Source organism: Cebus imitator, unplaced genomic scaffold (assembly GCF_001604975.1).
Source record: "Cebus imitator isolate Cc_AM_T3 unplaced genomic scaffold, Cebus_imitator-1.0 Scaffold415, whole genome shotgun sequence".
In the NCBI taxonomy this organism is placed as follows: Eukaryota; Metazoa; Chordata; class Mammalia; order Primates; family Cebidae; genus Cebus; species Cebus imitator.
The window spans coordinates 135,122-152,811 of NW_016107730.1; the positions used below are offsets into that span (position 1 = coordinate 135,122).

Sequence of the window (17,690 nt, forward strand, 5' to 3'; positions counted from 1 at the left end):
TTTTTTTTTAAACAGGGTCTCACTTTGTTACCCAGTCGGGAGTGAGGTGATGTGATCATAGTTCACTGCAACCTCCAACTCTTGGGCTCAAGTGATCCTCCAGCCTCAGCTTCCCAAGAAATTGGGACTGCAGGCACACGCAACCGTGCACACGCAAATAGTTGAAGTTTTATATATCTTTCGTAGAGAAGGGGTCTCACTGTGTTGCCCAGATGGGTCTCAAGCTATCCTCCTGCCTCAGCTTCCCAAGAAGATGGGATTACAGGCACGTGCTACAATGCCTAGCTAATTTTTGTATTTTTAGTAGAGACGGGGTTTCACCATGTCGGCCAGACTGGTCTTGAACCCCTGACCTTGTGATCTGCCCACCTCAGCCTTCCAAAGTGCCTCACCCGACCTAATTTATTTATTTTTTTGAGACAGAGTCTCACTCTGTCACCCAGGCTGCAGTGCAGTGGAGAGATCTCGGCTCATTGCCACCTCCGCCTCCCAGGTTCAAACGATTCTCCTGCCTCAGCCTTCCGAGTAGCTGGGATTACAGACGCCCACCAGCACGCACAGCTAATTTTTTGTATTTTAGTAGAGACAAGTTTTCACCATGTTGGCCAGGCTGGTCTTTAACTCCTGACCTCAAATGATCCACCTGCCTCAGCCTTCCAAAGTGCTAGGATTACAGGCGTGAGCCACCATGCCCAGCCTTGTATTTTTTTTTAGTAGAGATGGGGTTTCACCACGTTGGCTAGGTTGGTCTAAAACACCTGACCTCAAGTGATCCACCTGCCTTGGCCTCACAAAGTGCTGGGATTACAGGTCATGAGCCACCACACCCAGCTTGAATGCCTTAAATATGACGAGCCTGCTCCACTTCCATTGAAGGAAGCTTCTCTTGCTCTGATCCTGATGGTTTGTGTTTGTTTTCTTTCAGCATGATTTTGAAGTCAGAGGAGATGTGGTCAATGGAAGAAACCACCAAGGTCCAAGGCGAGCAAGAGAATCCCAGGGCAGAAAGGTAAAGCTCCCTCCCTCAAGTTGACAAAAATCTCATCCTACCACTCTGTATTCCAATCCCCTTTCTTGAGATGATTCACTTCATCTTGTAAGGCTTGTTACATACATACACACTGCTAGGTACTTTCACACAGGTTACTTTTTCACTTTTCCGACCCAACCACATAAATAAGTATTGTCTCTACTTTATGAATGATAGAACTAAGAGATTTAGAGAGGCTATGTAATTTGGATTCCTATCTGGGGTTCAGATCTCAGCTGATAAGTAGAAGAGCTGGGACTTAAAGCCGATGGGAATCTAAAGCCTTTGCTCTTTTCACTTCATCAGGGTATCTTTCTCTCTTTCTCTCTCTTTTTCCCCCGAGATGGAGTCTCGCTATGTCACCCAGGCTGGAGTACAGTGGCATGATCTCAGCTCACTGAAAACTCCACTTCCCAGGCTCAAGCAATTCTCCTGCCTCAACCTCTCAAGTAGCTGGGATTACAGGCACGTACCACCACACTGGGCTAATTTTTCATATTTTTAGTAGAGACAGGGTTTCACTGTGTTGTACAGGCTGATCCTGAACTCCTGACCTCAGGTGATCCCCCCACCTCGGCCTCCCTAAGTGCTAGGATTCCAGGCATGAGCCACCATGCCCGGCCCAGGATGTCTTTCTCTAAAACAGTATGGTAAATGCTGTGAGCAGGGCATGCACAGTGCTCTCTGTGAAAACAAAGAAGAGGAATTGATTAATAAGAGCTAAAACTAAAATTTATATAATGTTCACTAGGCCTGGCACAGTGGCTTATTCCTGTAATCCCAGCACTTTGGGAGGCTGAGGTAGGAAGATTGTTTGAGCAGAGGAGTTCAATACCAGCCTGGGCAACATGGCAAAACCCCATCTCTGCCAAAAAAAAATATATACAAAAATTAACCGGGCGTGGGGGCATTAGAACCTGTAGTTCCAGCTACTTGGAAGGCTGAGTTGGGAGGCTCTCTTGAGCTCAAGAGGTGGGGGTTGCAGTGAACCGAGATTGCATCGCTACACTCTAGCCTGGATAACAGAGAGAAGGTCTCCAAAAAAAAAAAAAAAAAAAAAAGATCACTGTATGCCAGGGACTGCTCTAAAGGTTCAGCCATGTTTTAACTAATTAACAATTTTACGACAGCTCTATGAGGTATGTACTATAATTACGCCTATTACGGATGAGAAAATTGAGGCTCAGAGAGGTTGAATAAGTTGCCCAAAGTCACACAGCTAGTAAATGATGGAACTAGAAGTTGAACTCAGGAAGTCTAGCTCCAAGTCTAAACTCTTTGTTAATTTATTTTTTGAGACAGAGTGTTGCTCTGTCACCCATACTGGAGTGTAGTGGCACTATCTCTGCCCATTGCAACCTCTATCTCCCAAGTTCAAGTAATTCTCGTGCCTTCGCCTGCCAAGTAGCTAGGATTACAGGCATGCACCACCACACCCAGCTAATTTTTTGTCTCATTCTGTTGACCAGTCTGGAGTGCAGTGGCACAATCTCAGCTCATTGCAGCCTCTGCTTCCTGGGTTCAAGCAATTCTCGTGCCTCAGCCTCCCAAGTAGCTGGGATTACAGGTGTGTCCCACCACACCCAGATAATTTTTTGGTAATTTTAGTAGAGGCAGGGTTTCACCACGTTGGCCAGGCTGGTCTCGAATTCCTGACCTCAGATGATCCGCCTGCCTTAGCCTCCCAAAGTGCTAGGATAGCAGGGGTGAGCCACCGCGCCTGGCCTTAATTTTTATATTTTTATTAGAGAGGGGGTTTTGCCCTGTCGGCCAGGCTGATCTTAAACTCCTAGTCTCAAGTGATCCACTTGCCTTGGCCTCCCAAAGTGCATGAGCCACTGCACCCAGCCTCCAAGTCTAAACTCTTAATGATAATACCATAGTTTCTTGAAAAGTTGGTAGGCCGGGCGTGGTGGCTCAAGCCTGTAATCCCAGCACTTTGGGAGGCCGAGGCGGGTGGATCACGAGGTCAAGAGATCGAGACCATCCTGGTCAACATGGTGAAACCCCGTCTCTACTAAAAATACAAAAAATTAGCCGGGCATGGTGGTGCGTGCCTGTAATCCCAGCTACTCAGGAGGCTGAGGCAGGAGAATTGCCTGAACCCAGGAGGCGGAGGTTGCAGTGAGCCGAGATTGTGCCATTGCACTCCAGCCTGGGTAACGTGAGTGAAACTCTGTCTCAAAAAAGAAAAGAAAAGAAAAGTTGTTGAAGGGCTTCACAGAAGAAAAAAAATAGAGCATTCTAACAACTTTGGAAATGAGACCCAAGAAGACTCAATGACTTTCTCCAGATCATATTGTAGCAAATGACGTAGGCAGAACTATGACTTCTTCTCAGGGAGAACTCTGTGCAGGATTTCACACCTACCTGTCGGGCCTGAGCTGGCTACTTTCTCAGCTCACTGGCTAGGTGCTATGTTCCCAGTCTGCTTTTCTTCCTTTTTCATGTGTGCACTACCAGGCATTTCAGAACATCCCAGCTGGGTGCAGTGGCTCATGCCTATAATCCCAGCACTTTGGGAGGCCAAGACAGGAGGATCCCTTGAGCCCAGGAGTTCAAGACTAGCCTGGGTACCGTAGTGAGACCTTGTCTCTACAAAAAAATTTAAAAATTAGCTGGATGTTGAGGCACATTCCTGTGTTCCCAGCTACTCAGGAGGCTAAGGTGAGAAGAATGCTTGAGTCTGGGAGGTCGAGGCTGTAATGAGCCATGATCGTGCTACTGCACTCCAGCCTGGGCAACATTGTGAGACCTTGTCTTAAAACGAAACGTCTTTCCACCAAGCACTTTCTGTCCCTTCATAGAAACTTAAGAGGGAACCAGTAGAGGTAATTTCCTAAGGAAAACTGCCTTGGGCATGATCACAAATCAAGCCTGGCGTTTTGAACTCTTGAGGTCAGCCTGTTCTTATCTTCTGAGCCCATCAAGTAATTGTTCCAGATGCCAAGAAAAGCTGCTGGCTTTATTTCTGCTTCTCGTTTACCACAGGGGAGTTCCATGTGAGCCAGTCCTCTGTTTTTACTCCGCTGTATGCTATGCAGTATTAGCACCAGATTCTTCCCTTCTTTAAAAAGAAAATGTAGTGCTTTCGGTTTTTTCCTCCATGCAGAATAGCAATAATGGAAAGTATGTGGTCAAAGTAATGACATCCTGAAGATATAGAATGTCACCATAGTGTTTTCTTCTGGAAGAGAAATGTATATGTAGAGGTGAAACTTCAAATTTCTTATCTCATAACTAGACATCCTCATCACTGAGTGTTAGCCTGGATACATTCCTAATCTTTTGTACCTTTTTTTTTCTTTTTTTCTTTTTTTTTTTGAGACAGAGTCTCACTTTGTCACCAGGCTGGAGTGCAGTGGCATGATCTCGGCTTACTGCAGCCTCCGCCTTCTGGGTTCAAGTGATTCTCCTGCCTCAGCCTCCTGAGTTGCTGGGATTACAAGCATGTGCCCCCATGCCCAGCTAATTTTTGTATTTTTAGTAGAGACGGGGTTTCACCATGTTGGCCAAGATGGCCCCTATCTTTTGACCTCGTGATTCGCCTGCTTCAGCCTACCAAAGTGCTGGGATTACAGGTGTGAGCCACTGCACCCAGCCTCTTTTGTACTTTTCATGTCACCATTTGGCTCCAGCTAGCTGCCAAGGGAGAACTTCTAGCATTAGGAGCATGCAGGTCCTGTCCACAGTTTGGGGGTACAGTTTATTCATACAGATAGTGAGAGTGGCACAGATGGATGCCGTCCTTTAAAACAAACAGATTTGTCCTGCTCTCCGTTCTTTTCCCTCTGGCTATAATATGTGTGTGTGTGTGTGTGTGTGTGTGTGTGTGTGTGTGTGTCCGTCCGTCCGTGTGTCTGTCAGTGGGGAAGGTGACCACTTTCTAAGAAGCCATCCGTGTATTTTTTACCTTCCTGATTTTTCTCTATCACAGTCTCTTTGAGGCCAGCTGAATTTTAGGCCTTGGCAATTTTCTTTTTATTGAAATGGAAAGGTAGGAAGAGGGTCAAGAGACTGAGAGTTACCCAAAACATATCCATCCAAATGATACAAATATAGGGTTTATTGGGGTTTTTTGTTTTTTGAGATGGAGTTTCATTCTTATTGCCCAGGCTAGAGGGCAATGGCGTGAAATCGTCTCACCCCAACCTCTGCCTCCTGGGTTCAAGCAATTCTTCTGCTTCAGCCTCCCCAGTAGCTGGCATTACAAACATGTGCCACCATGCCTGGCTAATTTTGTGTTTTTAGTAGAGATGGGGTTTCTCCATATTGGTCAGGCTGTTCTCGAACTTCTGACCTCAGGTCATCTGTCTGCCATGGCCTCCCAAAGTGCTGGGATTACAGATGTGGGCCACTACACCCAGCAGGGTTTATTTTTAAGTTATACCCAAGTTCTTTGCTAAGAACTTATCCCAATGTATATATGAGAATTTGCACTGTCCCACACTGTTGCCACCAGCCACATGGGACTGTAAATTTAAATTTTTACAAATCAGCCAGTCGTGGTGGTATGAACCTGTAGTCCCAGGTACTTAGGAGGCTGAGGTGGGAGGATTACTTGGACCCAGGAGTTCAGTGCTGTAGCAATCTATAGTCATGCCACTGTACTCCAGCCTGAGTGACAGAATGAGACCTCATCTTGTCAAAGAAAATAATTAAAACACGAAATTTAGTTCCTCGTTCACCCTTACCACATCTCCAGTGCTCAATAACTCTATGTGACACATGGCTACCTTATTAGCACTGATATAGAACATTTTGACTATCACAGAAAGTTCTTTTGAACAGTGTTGCCAAGCCCTGTAAGTGGAAAAGGAGCTGTGGTGTGATCTGTGTCTTAAGGAAACCAGGCAGTCAGACCAGTTCAATGAAGAAAGGCAGAACCTGGCTTCACTTCTAGTTTAAAAACTGCTTAGGTGGCCTAAAGATGGAATGGCCATTCTCAGAGTAGTGTGAAGAACAGGTGTTTGGGGGGCTGGAAGAAAGTCAGGAGACAAGGAGCATGTACATCTAAAATCAACATAGACTCCTCTGCTGATGGGGTCATGGTGAGTATTGAGGTACTAAGTCTGGATAAACATCAAACTTCAGCCACTAGCTTTGAATTTCTAGCCATCCAAGCCTTTTATTAAACATACAGAAGGACCTTATTTTTCCTTTGCATCTAAGAAGTAAAAGCACCTGCAGAGATCATTAGGGAGGAGCCTGGGCCTGATTGGTGACTGAGATGCTCAGTCCTTGAATGACAAGGAATGCTGGTAGAGTGCAGGTCCACTACATATGCACTTCAAAAAGGTCTTCTGAAATCCCTTAGTGTTCTGGACATTGGTCTACTTGTCCCTGGGAAGTAACAGCAGAAATCATCAGGTGGTGAACAAAAGAAAAAGAAAAGCTCTTCCTTTTTGAAAGTCTGTTTTTTTAATAAAAGCCAATTCTTTTATAACTAAATTTTCTTTCTCTCCATTCCCCTGTCACTCTCTCTTCCTCTCTTCCAGATCTTCAGGGGCCTAGAAATCTGTTGTTATGGACCCTTTACCAACATGCCCACAGGTAAGAGCCTGGGAGAACTGCAGAGTTCCAGCACTAGCCTTTGTCTTACATAGCGGAGTGTTACAAGCAAGATCCCCCAATGAGGGTTCCTCAGATTGGTGAAATCTCCAGTCTCTTCTGATTTCTGTTCCCCTGAGTATATGGATTCCAGCTCAGCATGTAACCTTTCCCCGCTGAGTCTCTAACCAGGATGATGTGTATTTTTTTTAACTGGATGAATTATCTTCCCATCTCTTGACATTTACAGTAATTATCACCAAGTATGATATTTTCAGTGGCCGTGATTATCAATTACCAACACAGAATTAGGATGCAGGGAGGAAGGGAGGAAAAGAAGGTGAGTGTTTTTTCACAGTGTCTTAGCCAGCAATTTAGCAAATTAATGGAAATTAGATCTTCAATCTTTTTTTTTTCTTTCAAGCATTTTATTTGAGAGACTATCAAACCTTATCTACCAAGTGGCCTTATGGAGACTGATAACCAGAGTATGCACCTTATCAGTGGCAAATTGACTTAAAATCCATACCCCTACTACTTTAAGACTGTAGTCCTTTGGAGCAGAGAGACAGACTCTCCCACTGAGGGGTCTTGCTATAAGCCTTCATCCAGAAAGTGTAGGGCAGAGGGCCTGCGTTAAGTACACAGATTACTGTGGTGATTTTACATCTCAATGCCCTGTTCAGATCAACTGGAGTGGATGGTGCAGCTGTGTGGGGCTTCTGTGGTGAAGGAGCTTTCATCATTCACCCTTGGCACAGTAAGTACTGGGTGCCCTGTCAGAGAGGGAGGACACAATGTTCTCTCCTGTGATTGAGCAAGACTGGCAATCAGTCCCTATGGATGCCCCTACTATAGCCTCAGAAGCCTTCTCTCCCCACGTACCTGTGCCAGAAGTATATTTAATATGTGCAGTTCTCAAGTCTGTAAGGGATGGGTACAGACTTGAGAACTGCACATACTAAATATACTGAGGGAAGGCCCTTTCCCTCTAACTCTTTTTGCCATATCCCCCTCCTACTCCTCTCTCTACTCCCCCAGCATACCATGTTTCAACAAATAATCCAGAAATGATGGGCTGGAGGCCGGGCATGGTGGCTCATGCCTCTAATCCCAGCACTTTGGGAGGCCGAGGCAGGTGGATCACTTGAGGTCAGGAGTTTTAGACCAGCCTTGCCAACATGGTGAAACCCCATCTCTACTAAAAAAAAATACAAAAATTAGCTGGGTCTGGTGGAGCATGCCTGTAATCCCAGCTACTTGGGAGGCAGAGGCATGAGAATTGCTTGAACCTGGAAGACAGAGGTTGCAGTGAGCCAAGATTGCACCACTGCACTCCAGCCTGGGTGACAGAGTGAGACTTCATCTAAAAAAAGAGAAAAAAAATGATGGGCTGGGCTCAGTGCCTCACACCTATAATCCTAACACTTTGGGAGGCCAAGGTAGGAGAATCACTTGAGCCTAGGAACTCAAGACCAGCCTGGGCAACATGGCAAAACCCCATCTCTACCAAAAATACAAAAAAATTGCTGAGCGCTATGGCTCACGCCTGTAATTCCAGCACTTTGGGAGGCTGAGACAGGCGGATCACAAAGTCAGGAGATCAAGACCATCCTGGCCAACATGGTGAAACCCCATCTCTAAAAAAATAAATAAAATTAGCCAGGGGAAGTGGCACGCGCCTGTAGTGCCAGCTACTTGGGAGGCTGAGTTAGAAGAATCGCTTAAGCCCAGGAGGCAGAGGTTGCAGTGAGCTAACGATCATACCACTGCACTCCAGCCTGGACAACAGAGCAAGACCCTGTCTCAAAAAAAAAAACGATGAAGTGACAGTTCCAGTAGTCCTGCTCTGACACTTCAATGTTGTTTCCTTCCTGGGGATGCAGGGTATCCACGCAGTTGTGGTTGTGCAGCCAGATGCCTGGACAGAGGACAGTGGCTTCCATGGTAAGGTGCTTGCATATACCTGTGTTATATGGGGTCCTTTTGCATGGGTTTGGTTTGCCACTCATTACCTGGTGCTTGAATAGCACAGTTCTTGGCACATTTTAAATATTTGTCTAATGAACGGCTAAAATGTCTTGTTGGCATTTTTATTGTTGTTTGTTTTATATTGTAAAAGTAATACATGAACTGTTTCCATGGGGTGGGGGTTCGATATGAATGTTCATCACAGAAAATATAAATCAAGGCTAGGCATGGTAGATCACACCTATAATCCCAGCACTTTGGGAGGCCATTGTGGAGGCCAAGGAGCCTAGGAGTTCAAGACTAGCCTGGGCAACATAGGGAGACTTCATTTCTACAAAAAATTTAAAAACTAGCTGGGTGTGATGGTACATGCCTGTAGTTTCAGCTACTTGGGAAGCTGAGGTGGGAGGATCCCTTGAGGCCAAGAAGTCAGTGCTGCAGTGAGCCATGATCATACCACTACACTCCAGCCTGGGCGACAGAGTGGGACTGTGTCTCAGAAAGAAAAAAGAAAGTATAAGTGTCACAGCTCTTTTAGAATTTGTCTAGCAGGCTTTCCGGTTTTTGCCGGAAGGCCTCTTTCACTTAAAAAAAAAAAAGAAAAGAAAAAAGAAAGTATAAATTTGCACAAAAATGATAAAATAATCCCAGTAATTCCACCACTTAAAGATGATCACCATAGGCCGGGCGCGGTGGCTCAAGCCTGTAATCCCAGCACTTTGGGAGGCCGAGGCGGGTGGATCATGAGGTCAAGAGATCGAGACCATCCTGGTCAACATGGTGAAACCCCGTCTCTACTAAAAATACAAAAAAAATTAGCTGGGCATGGTGGCACGTGCCTGTAATCCCAGCTACTAAGGAGGCTGAGGCAGGAGAATTGCCTGAACCCAGGAGGCGGAGGTTGCGGTGAGCCGAGATCGCGCCATTGCACTCCAGCCTGGGTAACAAGAGCGAAACTCCGTCTCAAAAAAAAAAAAAAAAAAAAAAAAAAAAAGATGGTCACCATAAAATTCTACCAGGTATATGTGCCTATATATATATATACATGTGTATTTTATAAAATGTGATAATTACACTGTTTTGCTTTTTTTCTTAAGATATTACATATATTTTTCCACATCATTAAATTACATTGCTGTTTTCCTGGTGGCTTTCCTTTAACAGATTGAAGTTCATGTTAATACAGTTGCCAGAGGCTGTGGGCTTTCACCAGCAGTCACTCCTTGGGCTTCAGAGTCTCACTTTGTTACCCAGGCTGGAGTAATCTGGCTCACTGCAGATCACTGCAACCTCTGCCTTCTGGATTCAGTGGATTCTCCTGCCTCAGCCTCAGGGTGGATCACCTGAGGTCAGGAGTTTGAGACCAGCCTGGCTAACCCCATCTCTACTAAAAAGTCAAAAAAAAAAAAAAAATTAGCCGGGCATGGTGGCTGGTGCCTGTAATCCCCACTACTTGGGAAGCTGAGGCAGGAACATCGCTTGAACCCAGGAGGTGGAGGTTGCAGTGAGCCAAAATTGCACCATTGCACTCCAGACTGAGTGACAAGAGCGAGACTCTATCTCAAAAAAAAAAAAAAAAAGATGGATTTCTACCTCATGAATCCTAAGAACTCATACAACCAGGACCCTGGAGTAGATTAATTAGAGCCTGGTCCGGGAGAATGTGAATTGACACTAATCTTTGCTTGTGTTCTCTGTCCCCAGCAATTGGGCAGATGTGTGAGGTGCCTGTGGTGACTCGAGAGTGGGTGTTGGACAGTGTAGCACTCTACCAGTGCCAGGAGCTGGACACCTACCTGATACCCCAGATCCCCCACAGCCACTACTGATTGCAGCCAGCCACAGGTACAGAGCCACAGGGCCCCAAGAATGAGCTTACAAAGTGGTCTTTCCAGGCCCTGGGAGCGCTTCTCACTCTTCAGTCCTTCCACTGTCCTGGCTACTAAATATTTTATGTACATCAGCCTGAAAAAGGCTTCTGGCTGTGCAAGGTTCCCTTAAAGATTTTTCTGGCTCAAGTCTCCCTTTGAAATCTGCCATGAGTACAAAATTATGGTAATTTTTTACCTGAGGAAATTTTAAAACCATTTAAACACCACCAATTGAGCAAGATGCTGATTCATTATTTATCAACCGTATTATCTCTATTAGGGCTGTTGGCTTAGGGCTGGAGGCACAGAGTGGCTTGAGAGAATAGCTGGTTTCCCTAAGTTTGCTTCTCTTAAAAAAACCCTGTGTTCACAAAGGCAGGGAGTCAGACCCTTCAATGGAAGGAGAGTATTTGGGATCAAATATGTGACTTAAAATCAGAATTGTCCTTGGGCAGTTCTCAAATGTTGGAGTGGAGCACTGGGGAGGAAGTTCTGAGGCAGGTATTAGATATGAAAATGAAACTTGAGGGCCGGGCATGGTGGCTCATGCCTGTAATCCCAGCACTTTGGGAGGCCGAGGCAGGCAGATCACTGGAGGTCAGGAGTTTGAAACCAGCCTGGGCAACAGAGATGGTGAAACCCCATCTCTATTAAAAATACAAAAATTAGCCAGGTGTGGTTGTGGACGCCTGTAATCCCAGCTACTTGAGAGGCTGAGACAGGAGAATCACTTGAGCCCGGGAGGCAGAGGTTGCAGTGAGCCAAGATGATGCCACTGCACTCCAGCCTGGGCAACAGAGTAAGTCTGTGACTCAAAAAAAAAAAAAAAAAAGAAAAGAAAAAGAAATGAAACTTGAGGGTTAAATAGAAGAGATTTCTAAAAGTCTGAGGTATATTTGCTAGATTTCTAAAGAATGTGTTCTAAAACAGCCGGAGATTTTCAAGAACCAGTTTCCAAAGACAGTCTTCTAATTCCTCATTAGTAATAAATAAAATGTTTGTTGTTGTAGCTCTGCTATGTAACCCATTCCTCTTAAAATATAAGATCTCTGTAGTGTGTACCTCATACAGGAAAAAGAAAAAATATATAAGATTTCTGGCATGAATATTTCATGTCTGTAAAATGACAGATCCCACCAGGAAAAGGAGCTGTTGCTTTCTTTGAGGTATTTTTTTCCCTTTGCTCTCTATTGCTGAACCATACAGCTTCATAAATAATTTTGCTTGCGAAGAAAAAGTGTTTTTCAGAAACTCATTATCTAGTACTGCTTATAGCTGTTGGAAGGACTGTGTCTTCCCTAGCCCCCGGTGTGCAAGGGCAGTGAAGACTTGATTGTACAAAATACGTTTTGTAAATGTTGTGCTGTTAACACTGTAAATAAACTTGGTAGAAAACACTTCTGCCATGAATGACTATTCTTGAGACAGGCCAGCAGACCTTCCCAGAGCCTGTTCACTGTGCTTCAGTCTCTTCCTATGTAAAATGGGGGTAATGATAGTATCTACCTCCTAGGGTTTATTGAGGCAGCTTAAATACCTTTTGTATTTCTTACTGCTGCCAAAACAAATTGTCACAAGGTCAGAAGTCTGAGGTGGCTCACCTGTTTCTTTGTTTCAGGTTTCATAAGGCCAGAATAAATGTGTTGGCAGGGTGGTGCTCCCTTCTAGAGGCTCTAGGGATAAACATTCATGTTGTTGGCTGAATTCTTCCTTGCAATTTAGGACTAAGATTGCTGTTTCCCACCACTGTTGGCCAAGTGTCATTCTCAGCTTCTTGAGGCTCCTAACATTCCTAGGTTTCTGGCCCATCTGCCTCCATCTTCAAAACCAGCAATGTGGGGTCAAGTTTTTCCTCACACTGAATCTTTCTGACTGCTGTATCTTTCTAACTCCTGCCAGAGACATTTCTGTTTCTAAGGGCTCAAGTGATTAGATTGCACCCACCAGATAATCCAAAGTGATCTCCATATCTTAAGGTCCCTAGCCTTAATTATAGCTGCAAAATCCCTTCAGAGCAGTACCTAGACTAGTGTTGGATTGAATAACCAGAAGATAGCAATCAAGGGAGGATGTCTTTAGAAATCTGCCTACCACTTCTATTTAACATACTTTTTTTGTTCCTTTTTTCTCAAGATGGAGTCTCACTCTGTCGCCCAGGCTGGAGTACAGTGGTGCAATCTCGGCTCACTGCAACCTCCGCCTCCTGGGTTCAAGCAGTTCTCTGCCTCAGCCTCCCAAGTAGCTGGGATTACAGGTGCCTGCCACCACACCCAGCTAATTTTTGCATTTTTAGTAGAGATGGGGTTTCACCATCTTGGCCAGGCTGGTCTTGAACTCCTGACCTTGTGATCCACCTGCCTTGGCCTCCCAAAGTGCTGGGATTACAGGCGTGAGTCACTGTGCCAGGCCATTTGGCATACTTAATCTACAGATGATACTCTGTACCATTATTTCCTAGTCCTCACACTGCTCAGGGATTGGAATCCTTTTTGAGCAGAGAATGAAGTCATCACACAATTCAGTACTGCTGTATTTGGTGGGGACAGTGAAGGAAGATAGAGAAAATGGAGCTAACTGCCATTATTACATTTTATAACAGTCTTCATCATAGCTCTATGAAGTGGGTATTTGTTACCTCATTTGAAGAATTGGAGTTGAATCTCAAGTTCCTTTTAAGATTTTACTCAGAATTGCCAGCTAATAAATGACTACATGGAGATCCAAAGCCACCTTTCTATTCCCATCATCAGTTTTCCATCTGCCTCTGTCACTGACCTCAGGATGGAAGGTTCAAGCCTTAAGGGAATTTTGGGAGAGAAGTAGATTTTGAGGGGAACTCACTTCCTTTTTGGGGTCATGGTAGGAGACAGTAAAAGCAGCCCTATGTCAGACAAAGGGTCTTGCAGGAGTGGATCATGGCTACTATTTCCACTTCTCTCAGGCCTCCCAGCTTATCACTGTGTATCTTAGTTGTCAAAGCCTTCCAGTTCATCCTCACCTACAGCTTGACTTCCCTCGGGCCCATGCCAGCTCCCTGTCTACCTGCCAGTAAGTTGATGGGTCTCAGTGTTAGCAGTAAAGGCAGGCAGGAAGCAAGCAGAAGTGCTACTGGGCCTTGCAGGTGAGCCAGGCCTCAGCCTGCTGCCCCCATCACTGATGGGTTAACAGCAAAAGCAGTATCTATCTAGTACAGCCTGCCTTTTCAAGAATAGTGAGTGAAAGCAAAGATGACTAAAACACATTAAATTTTCTATAATTGTCTAAGGTCTTCCAACAAATACATACAACATCTGTTTTAAGCTCTACATAACCTTTCCCAGAAGTCAAGTTCAGTCCCTGGCCTCATGATACCTGGCCCAGGTTAAGAGTCCTATCTGACGATGGAGTTAATCCACATTCCTTTGACCTCTGACTGTAGGATGTCCTCCCACTTTCCTACCCCACAATCTCTAGCCCTCTCTGTGCACAGCAGCACTTGGGAACTAGTTCCTGTACTGCCTTTATCTTATTTTACAAAACAAACTTCTACAAAGAAGCTGGAAAGGAAGGAGGAGAAAGGATTATCAGGCAGGCACAGGGAGGGGGCCTAGAGAAGAGCTCTGGCAGATTATCTCCCTCCTAAAAAATGCAACCAGAATCATCAACAAAGTATCGCCTCAAAAACATGCAGGAGAAAAAGAAAGGAATCCGTGTGGGGTGGTCAGAGCGGAAGGAGCCAAGCTGCCCAGAATGTGTTCTCTGAAGGCTGTGAGGAGCAGATAAGGTCAGCCCCAGAGGCAGACGGCAGAGAATGGCAGGATGAGGGGGAGCTGCAATCTACCCAAATAAGCCCTAGAGAATGGGGCCTGCTTCCCAGGGAATGAGGGGGCTCACTTATCAAAGACTACTGGAAAATGGCTGAGCCGGCAGCCCCTTCCACCATACTTCAGTGAGGCCTAATTCCCTTGAACAGCCTGTAACTCTGCCTCTAACAAGGAGAAAATTAAAACAAATCTGGCCAAATAGAAAATGAAGGAAAACTAGAAACAGCTCCTATGTTGAGCAGGGATTGGGGAGGTGTAGCAGGAGCTGATCCTGAATGTCTGGAGGATCAGTAAAATGTAAGCAGTTATTTGAGGGACTGGAAGAGATCAAGATCTGGAGCGACTTCCCCCCAACTCTGGTGGCTGGGGAATATGAACTCTGGAGACCTGGTTTCAAGGACTCAAACTGATATGACAGCTTAACATTACAGTTCAGTGGTTCTCAAAGCATGATCCCCTGGTGAGAGTGTGAGGGGGCAACAGCATCACCTAGGAATTTGTTATTTATGCAAATTCCCAGACCCACTGAATCCCAAACTTAGATAGGGCCAGCAACCTGTGATTCTGCAACAGGCTCAAGTTTGCGAACCAATGGCTTAGTGTAAGGGGCTGCTAATTGGTAGAAAATGTTACCTGTGGTCTATTTTGTTAGGGCTTGTTCAGGATAAATAAGGTTTGCAGACTGGTAAGTGGTTCTTATCTACAAGGTTGCAACAGCTGGCTTCAGTTAACTTCAAAAAGGCCCTTTAAGCAAAGGCTGTAGTCCCCCTACTTATCCGTGGTTTCGATTTCAGTTGCCTGTGGTCACCATGGTCCAAATATATTAAAAGGAAAATTCCAGAAACCAGTCATACGTTTTAAATTGTACACCATTTTGAGTATTGTTCGACTTGTTCTATTTTGCTATTATTGTTGTTAATCTCTTACCGTGTCTAATTTATGAATTACATTTTATCATGGGTATGTATGTATGGGGTAAAACATAGTTATATATAGGGTTTGGTACTATCTGAGGTTTCAGGCATCCATTTGTGGTCTTGGAACATGTCCCCCACAGATAATTGCTGAACAATGCAAAGGACAAAGATTAAATTATATTAGCAATCTGGGAGCAGAAGGGCCAGATTGCTTTTTTAAAAAACAGCTAAAGGATGCCGGGCGCGGTGGCTCAAGCCTGTAATCCCAGCACTTTGGGAGGCCGAGGCGGGTGGATCACGAGGTCAAGAGATCAAGACCATCCTGGTCAACACGGTGAAACCCCGTCTCTACTAAAACTACAAAAAATTAGCTGGGCATGGTGGCGCGTGCCTGTAATCCCAGCTACTCAGGAGGCTGAGGCAGGAGAATTGCCTGAACCCAGGAGGCGGAGGTTGCGGTGAGCCGAGATCGCGCCATTGCACTCCAGCCTGGGTAACAAGAGCGAAACTCCGTCTCAAAAAAAAAAAAAAAAAACAGCTAAAGGTTTAGGAGGTTTTATTAATATTTAAATTGTATTGAAACCACAGCTGCAGGCTTTGACTCCAGCATAGAGATATGCAAATGTGGCTTTCAAGAGAAAGGCAATTTCAGACAGCCCTCAAGGTAACAAGAACAAATAAAACAAATGATTTTGTAATTTATCTTTATTGACTGATGGTGCACAAGGCACAGACAGCCCATACCCTGTGAGAGTCGGCAACAGCCAAGCTCTCTGAGGAGAGAAGAGAAAGCCAGCCTGGAGGGAGAGAAGCAGGCAGACCCAGAGACTGGTGACAGGAAAGACACAGAGAGGACAAAACAGAGCAGGCAGGTAGGAGGAGAAGACAACTAAAAGGGAAGGAAAATGAAAACCCAGCCCTGGGTCCTTTCGACCATCGGATCTTGCTGGCTCTCAGCAGCAACAACAATCACCATTAATGACTATCATTTGCCACACTCCTACTAAGTGCCAGGCATTATTCACCACATGCAAATGAGGAAAATGAAGTTTTGAGAGGTCAAGCCACTTACGCAAGGTCACACAACAAAAGGAAGGGGCAGAGCTCAGATTCAAACAAAGATTTGTGTGAGGCTAAAACCCTGTGCTCTTTCCAGTGCATTGTGCTGAGAACCAGTCCTGGGAGGTGGTGAGTAACAAGGTTAATGATTGAGGGGACATTTTGTGCCCAGTTCTGTTGGGTTGTGTATGGGCATGCATGTGTCTATGTGTGCATTTATGTGTGTAGCTGTGGCAAAGAGGGTGAAAAACTCCATTTCTGGCCTTCAGATTGGTTACCATTCAATGGTAGAGGCAAGAAAAGAAAGCCAGAGAAGGCCGGGCACAGCAGCTCATGCCTGTAATCCCACTACTTTGGGAAGCCAAGGTGGGTGGGTCACCTGAGGTGAGGAGCTCAAGACCAGCCTGGCCAGCTGGTGAAACCACATCTCTACTAAAAATACAAAAATTAGCTGGGCATGGTGGCACATGCCTGTAGTCCCAGCTACTCGGGAGGCTGAGGCAGGAGAATCGCTTAAACCCAGGAGGCGGAGGTTGCAGTGAGCCGAGACTATGCCACTGCACTCCAGTTTGGGTGACAGAGTGGGACTCCATCTCAAAAAACAAAAAGCCAAAGAAAATTTGCAGAATTCTGGTACAAAAGTTTTTTTGGGGACTGTGTGGTGGGGCTAGGCCCTGCCTGTTGCAGGAGACTTCTGGCGGAGGCATCTCAACTGGGCCTTGGGTCTTGGGTAAGATTTAGCCAGATGAAAAGGAAACCTGAAGATTCCACAGGCCCAGGTAAGAGCCTCCAGCTAGAATTGGAGGAAGGAGCACTGATCGAAAGAGGTAAGACGAGAGTCCTGAAAGGATAAATATTTCTGACCCTTTGTCCCCACCCAGTCTCCCCAGACCTTCCATCCCAAGCCCAAACCCAACCTCTCCAATTCCTTATCTGCTGTTCTTTTCAGGCACCCTGGCCATCAAATATGGGAACCCATAAATTTTGCTCATACTCTTATGTTCTGCTGGGTAAGTCCTGATCTGCCATCTCCACAGGCCTTAATCCTGTGCCCTCACCCCTACAGAACCTTCCCCAAGTTTTCTAGGCCAGAATCTCTCCCCATGTAGAATACTCCAGAAGTTTTGCTTTATTTGTGACACTTATTCAGTTGAAGTTATTTGTGTGCATATTTTATCCTCTTTATTTGACTAGAAGGTCCTTATAATCCCTTATGACCATACAGCTAGTGCTCGACTTACGACCACGATTGGTTCTGACAGACCGGTTGTTAACACGATTTGGTTATAAGTTGAGTAGGCTATATGCACGCGGAGATGGTAGTGCTGCCGGAAGCTGGTCCGCACTGTCGTACACCCAGCTGGGCAACGTTTGCGCTGTGAGATGCAGAGCAGTCGTGGCTAGCGATTGTGGTCGTAAAGTCGAGTGGTCGTAAGTTGCATAGGTCGTAAGTCGATCAATACCTGTAATTGCCGGGCGCGGTGGCTCA

General features: G+C 45.5%; 1 protein-coding gene and 1 non-coding gene across 9 annotated transcripts in view; both read left to right on the plus strand.

The window, feature by feature from the left end:
* BRCA1 (BRCA1 DNA repair associated) overlaps positions 1-11,819 on the plus strand; it is a 73,850-nt gene extending 62,031 nt beyond the window's left edge. For 7 of the 8 annotated variants that reach the window (XM_037731672.1, XM_017509328.2, XM_017509331.2 and 4 more), the window contains 5 exons: positions 926-1,009; positions 6,529-6,583; positions 7,267-7,340; positions 8,467-8,527; positions 10,256-11,213. In XM_037731672.1, coding sequence (XP_037587600.1) covers positions 926-1,009; positions 6,529-6,583; positions 7,267-7,340; positions 8,467-8,527; positions 10,256-10,380 — 399 coding nt within the window. In that variant the 3' untranslated portion in view covers positions 10,381-11,213. Of the gene's footprint in view, positions 1-925; positions 1,010-6,528; positions 6,584-7,266; positions 7,341-8,466; positions 8,528-10,255 lie in introns of all 8 variants that reach the window. The other variant, XM_017509326.2, reaches the window with a different exon arrangement.
* LOC119468352 lies at positions 9,070-9,131 on the plus strand. Its single transcript, XR_005197012.1, has one exon. It is a non-coding gene; the product is annotated as a U7 small nuclear RNA (small nuclear RNA).
* Positions 11,820-17,690: the final 5,871 nt, after the last annotated feature.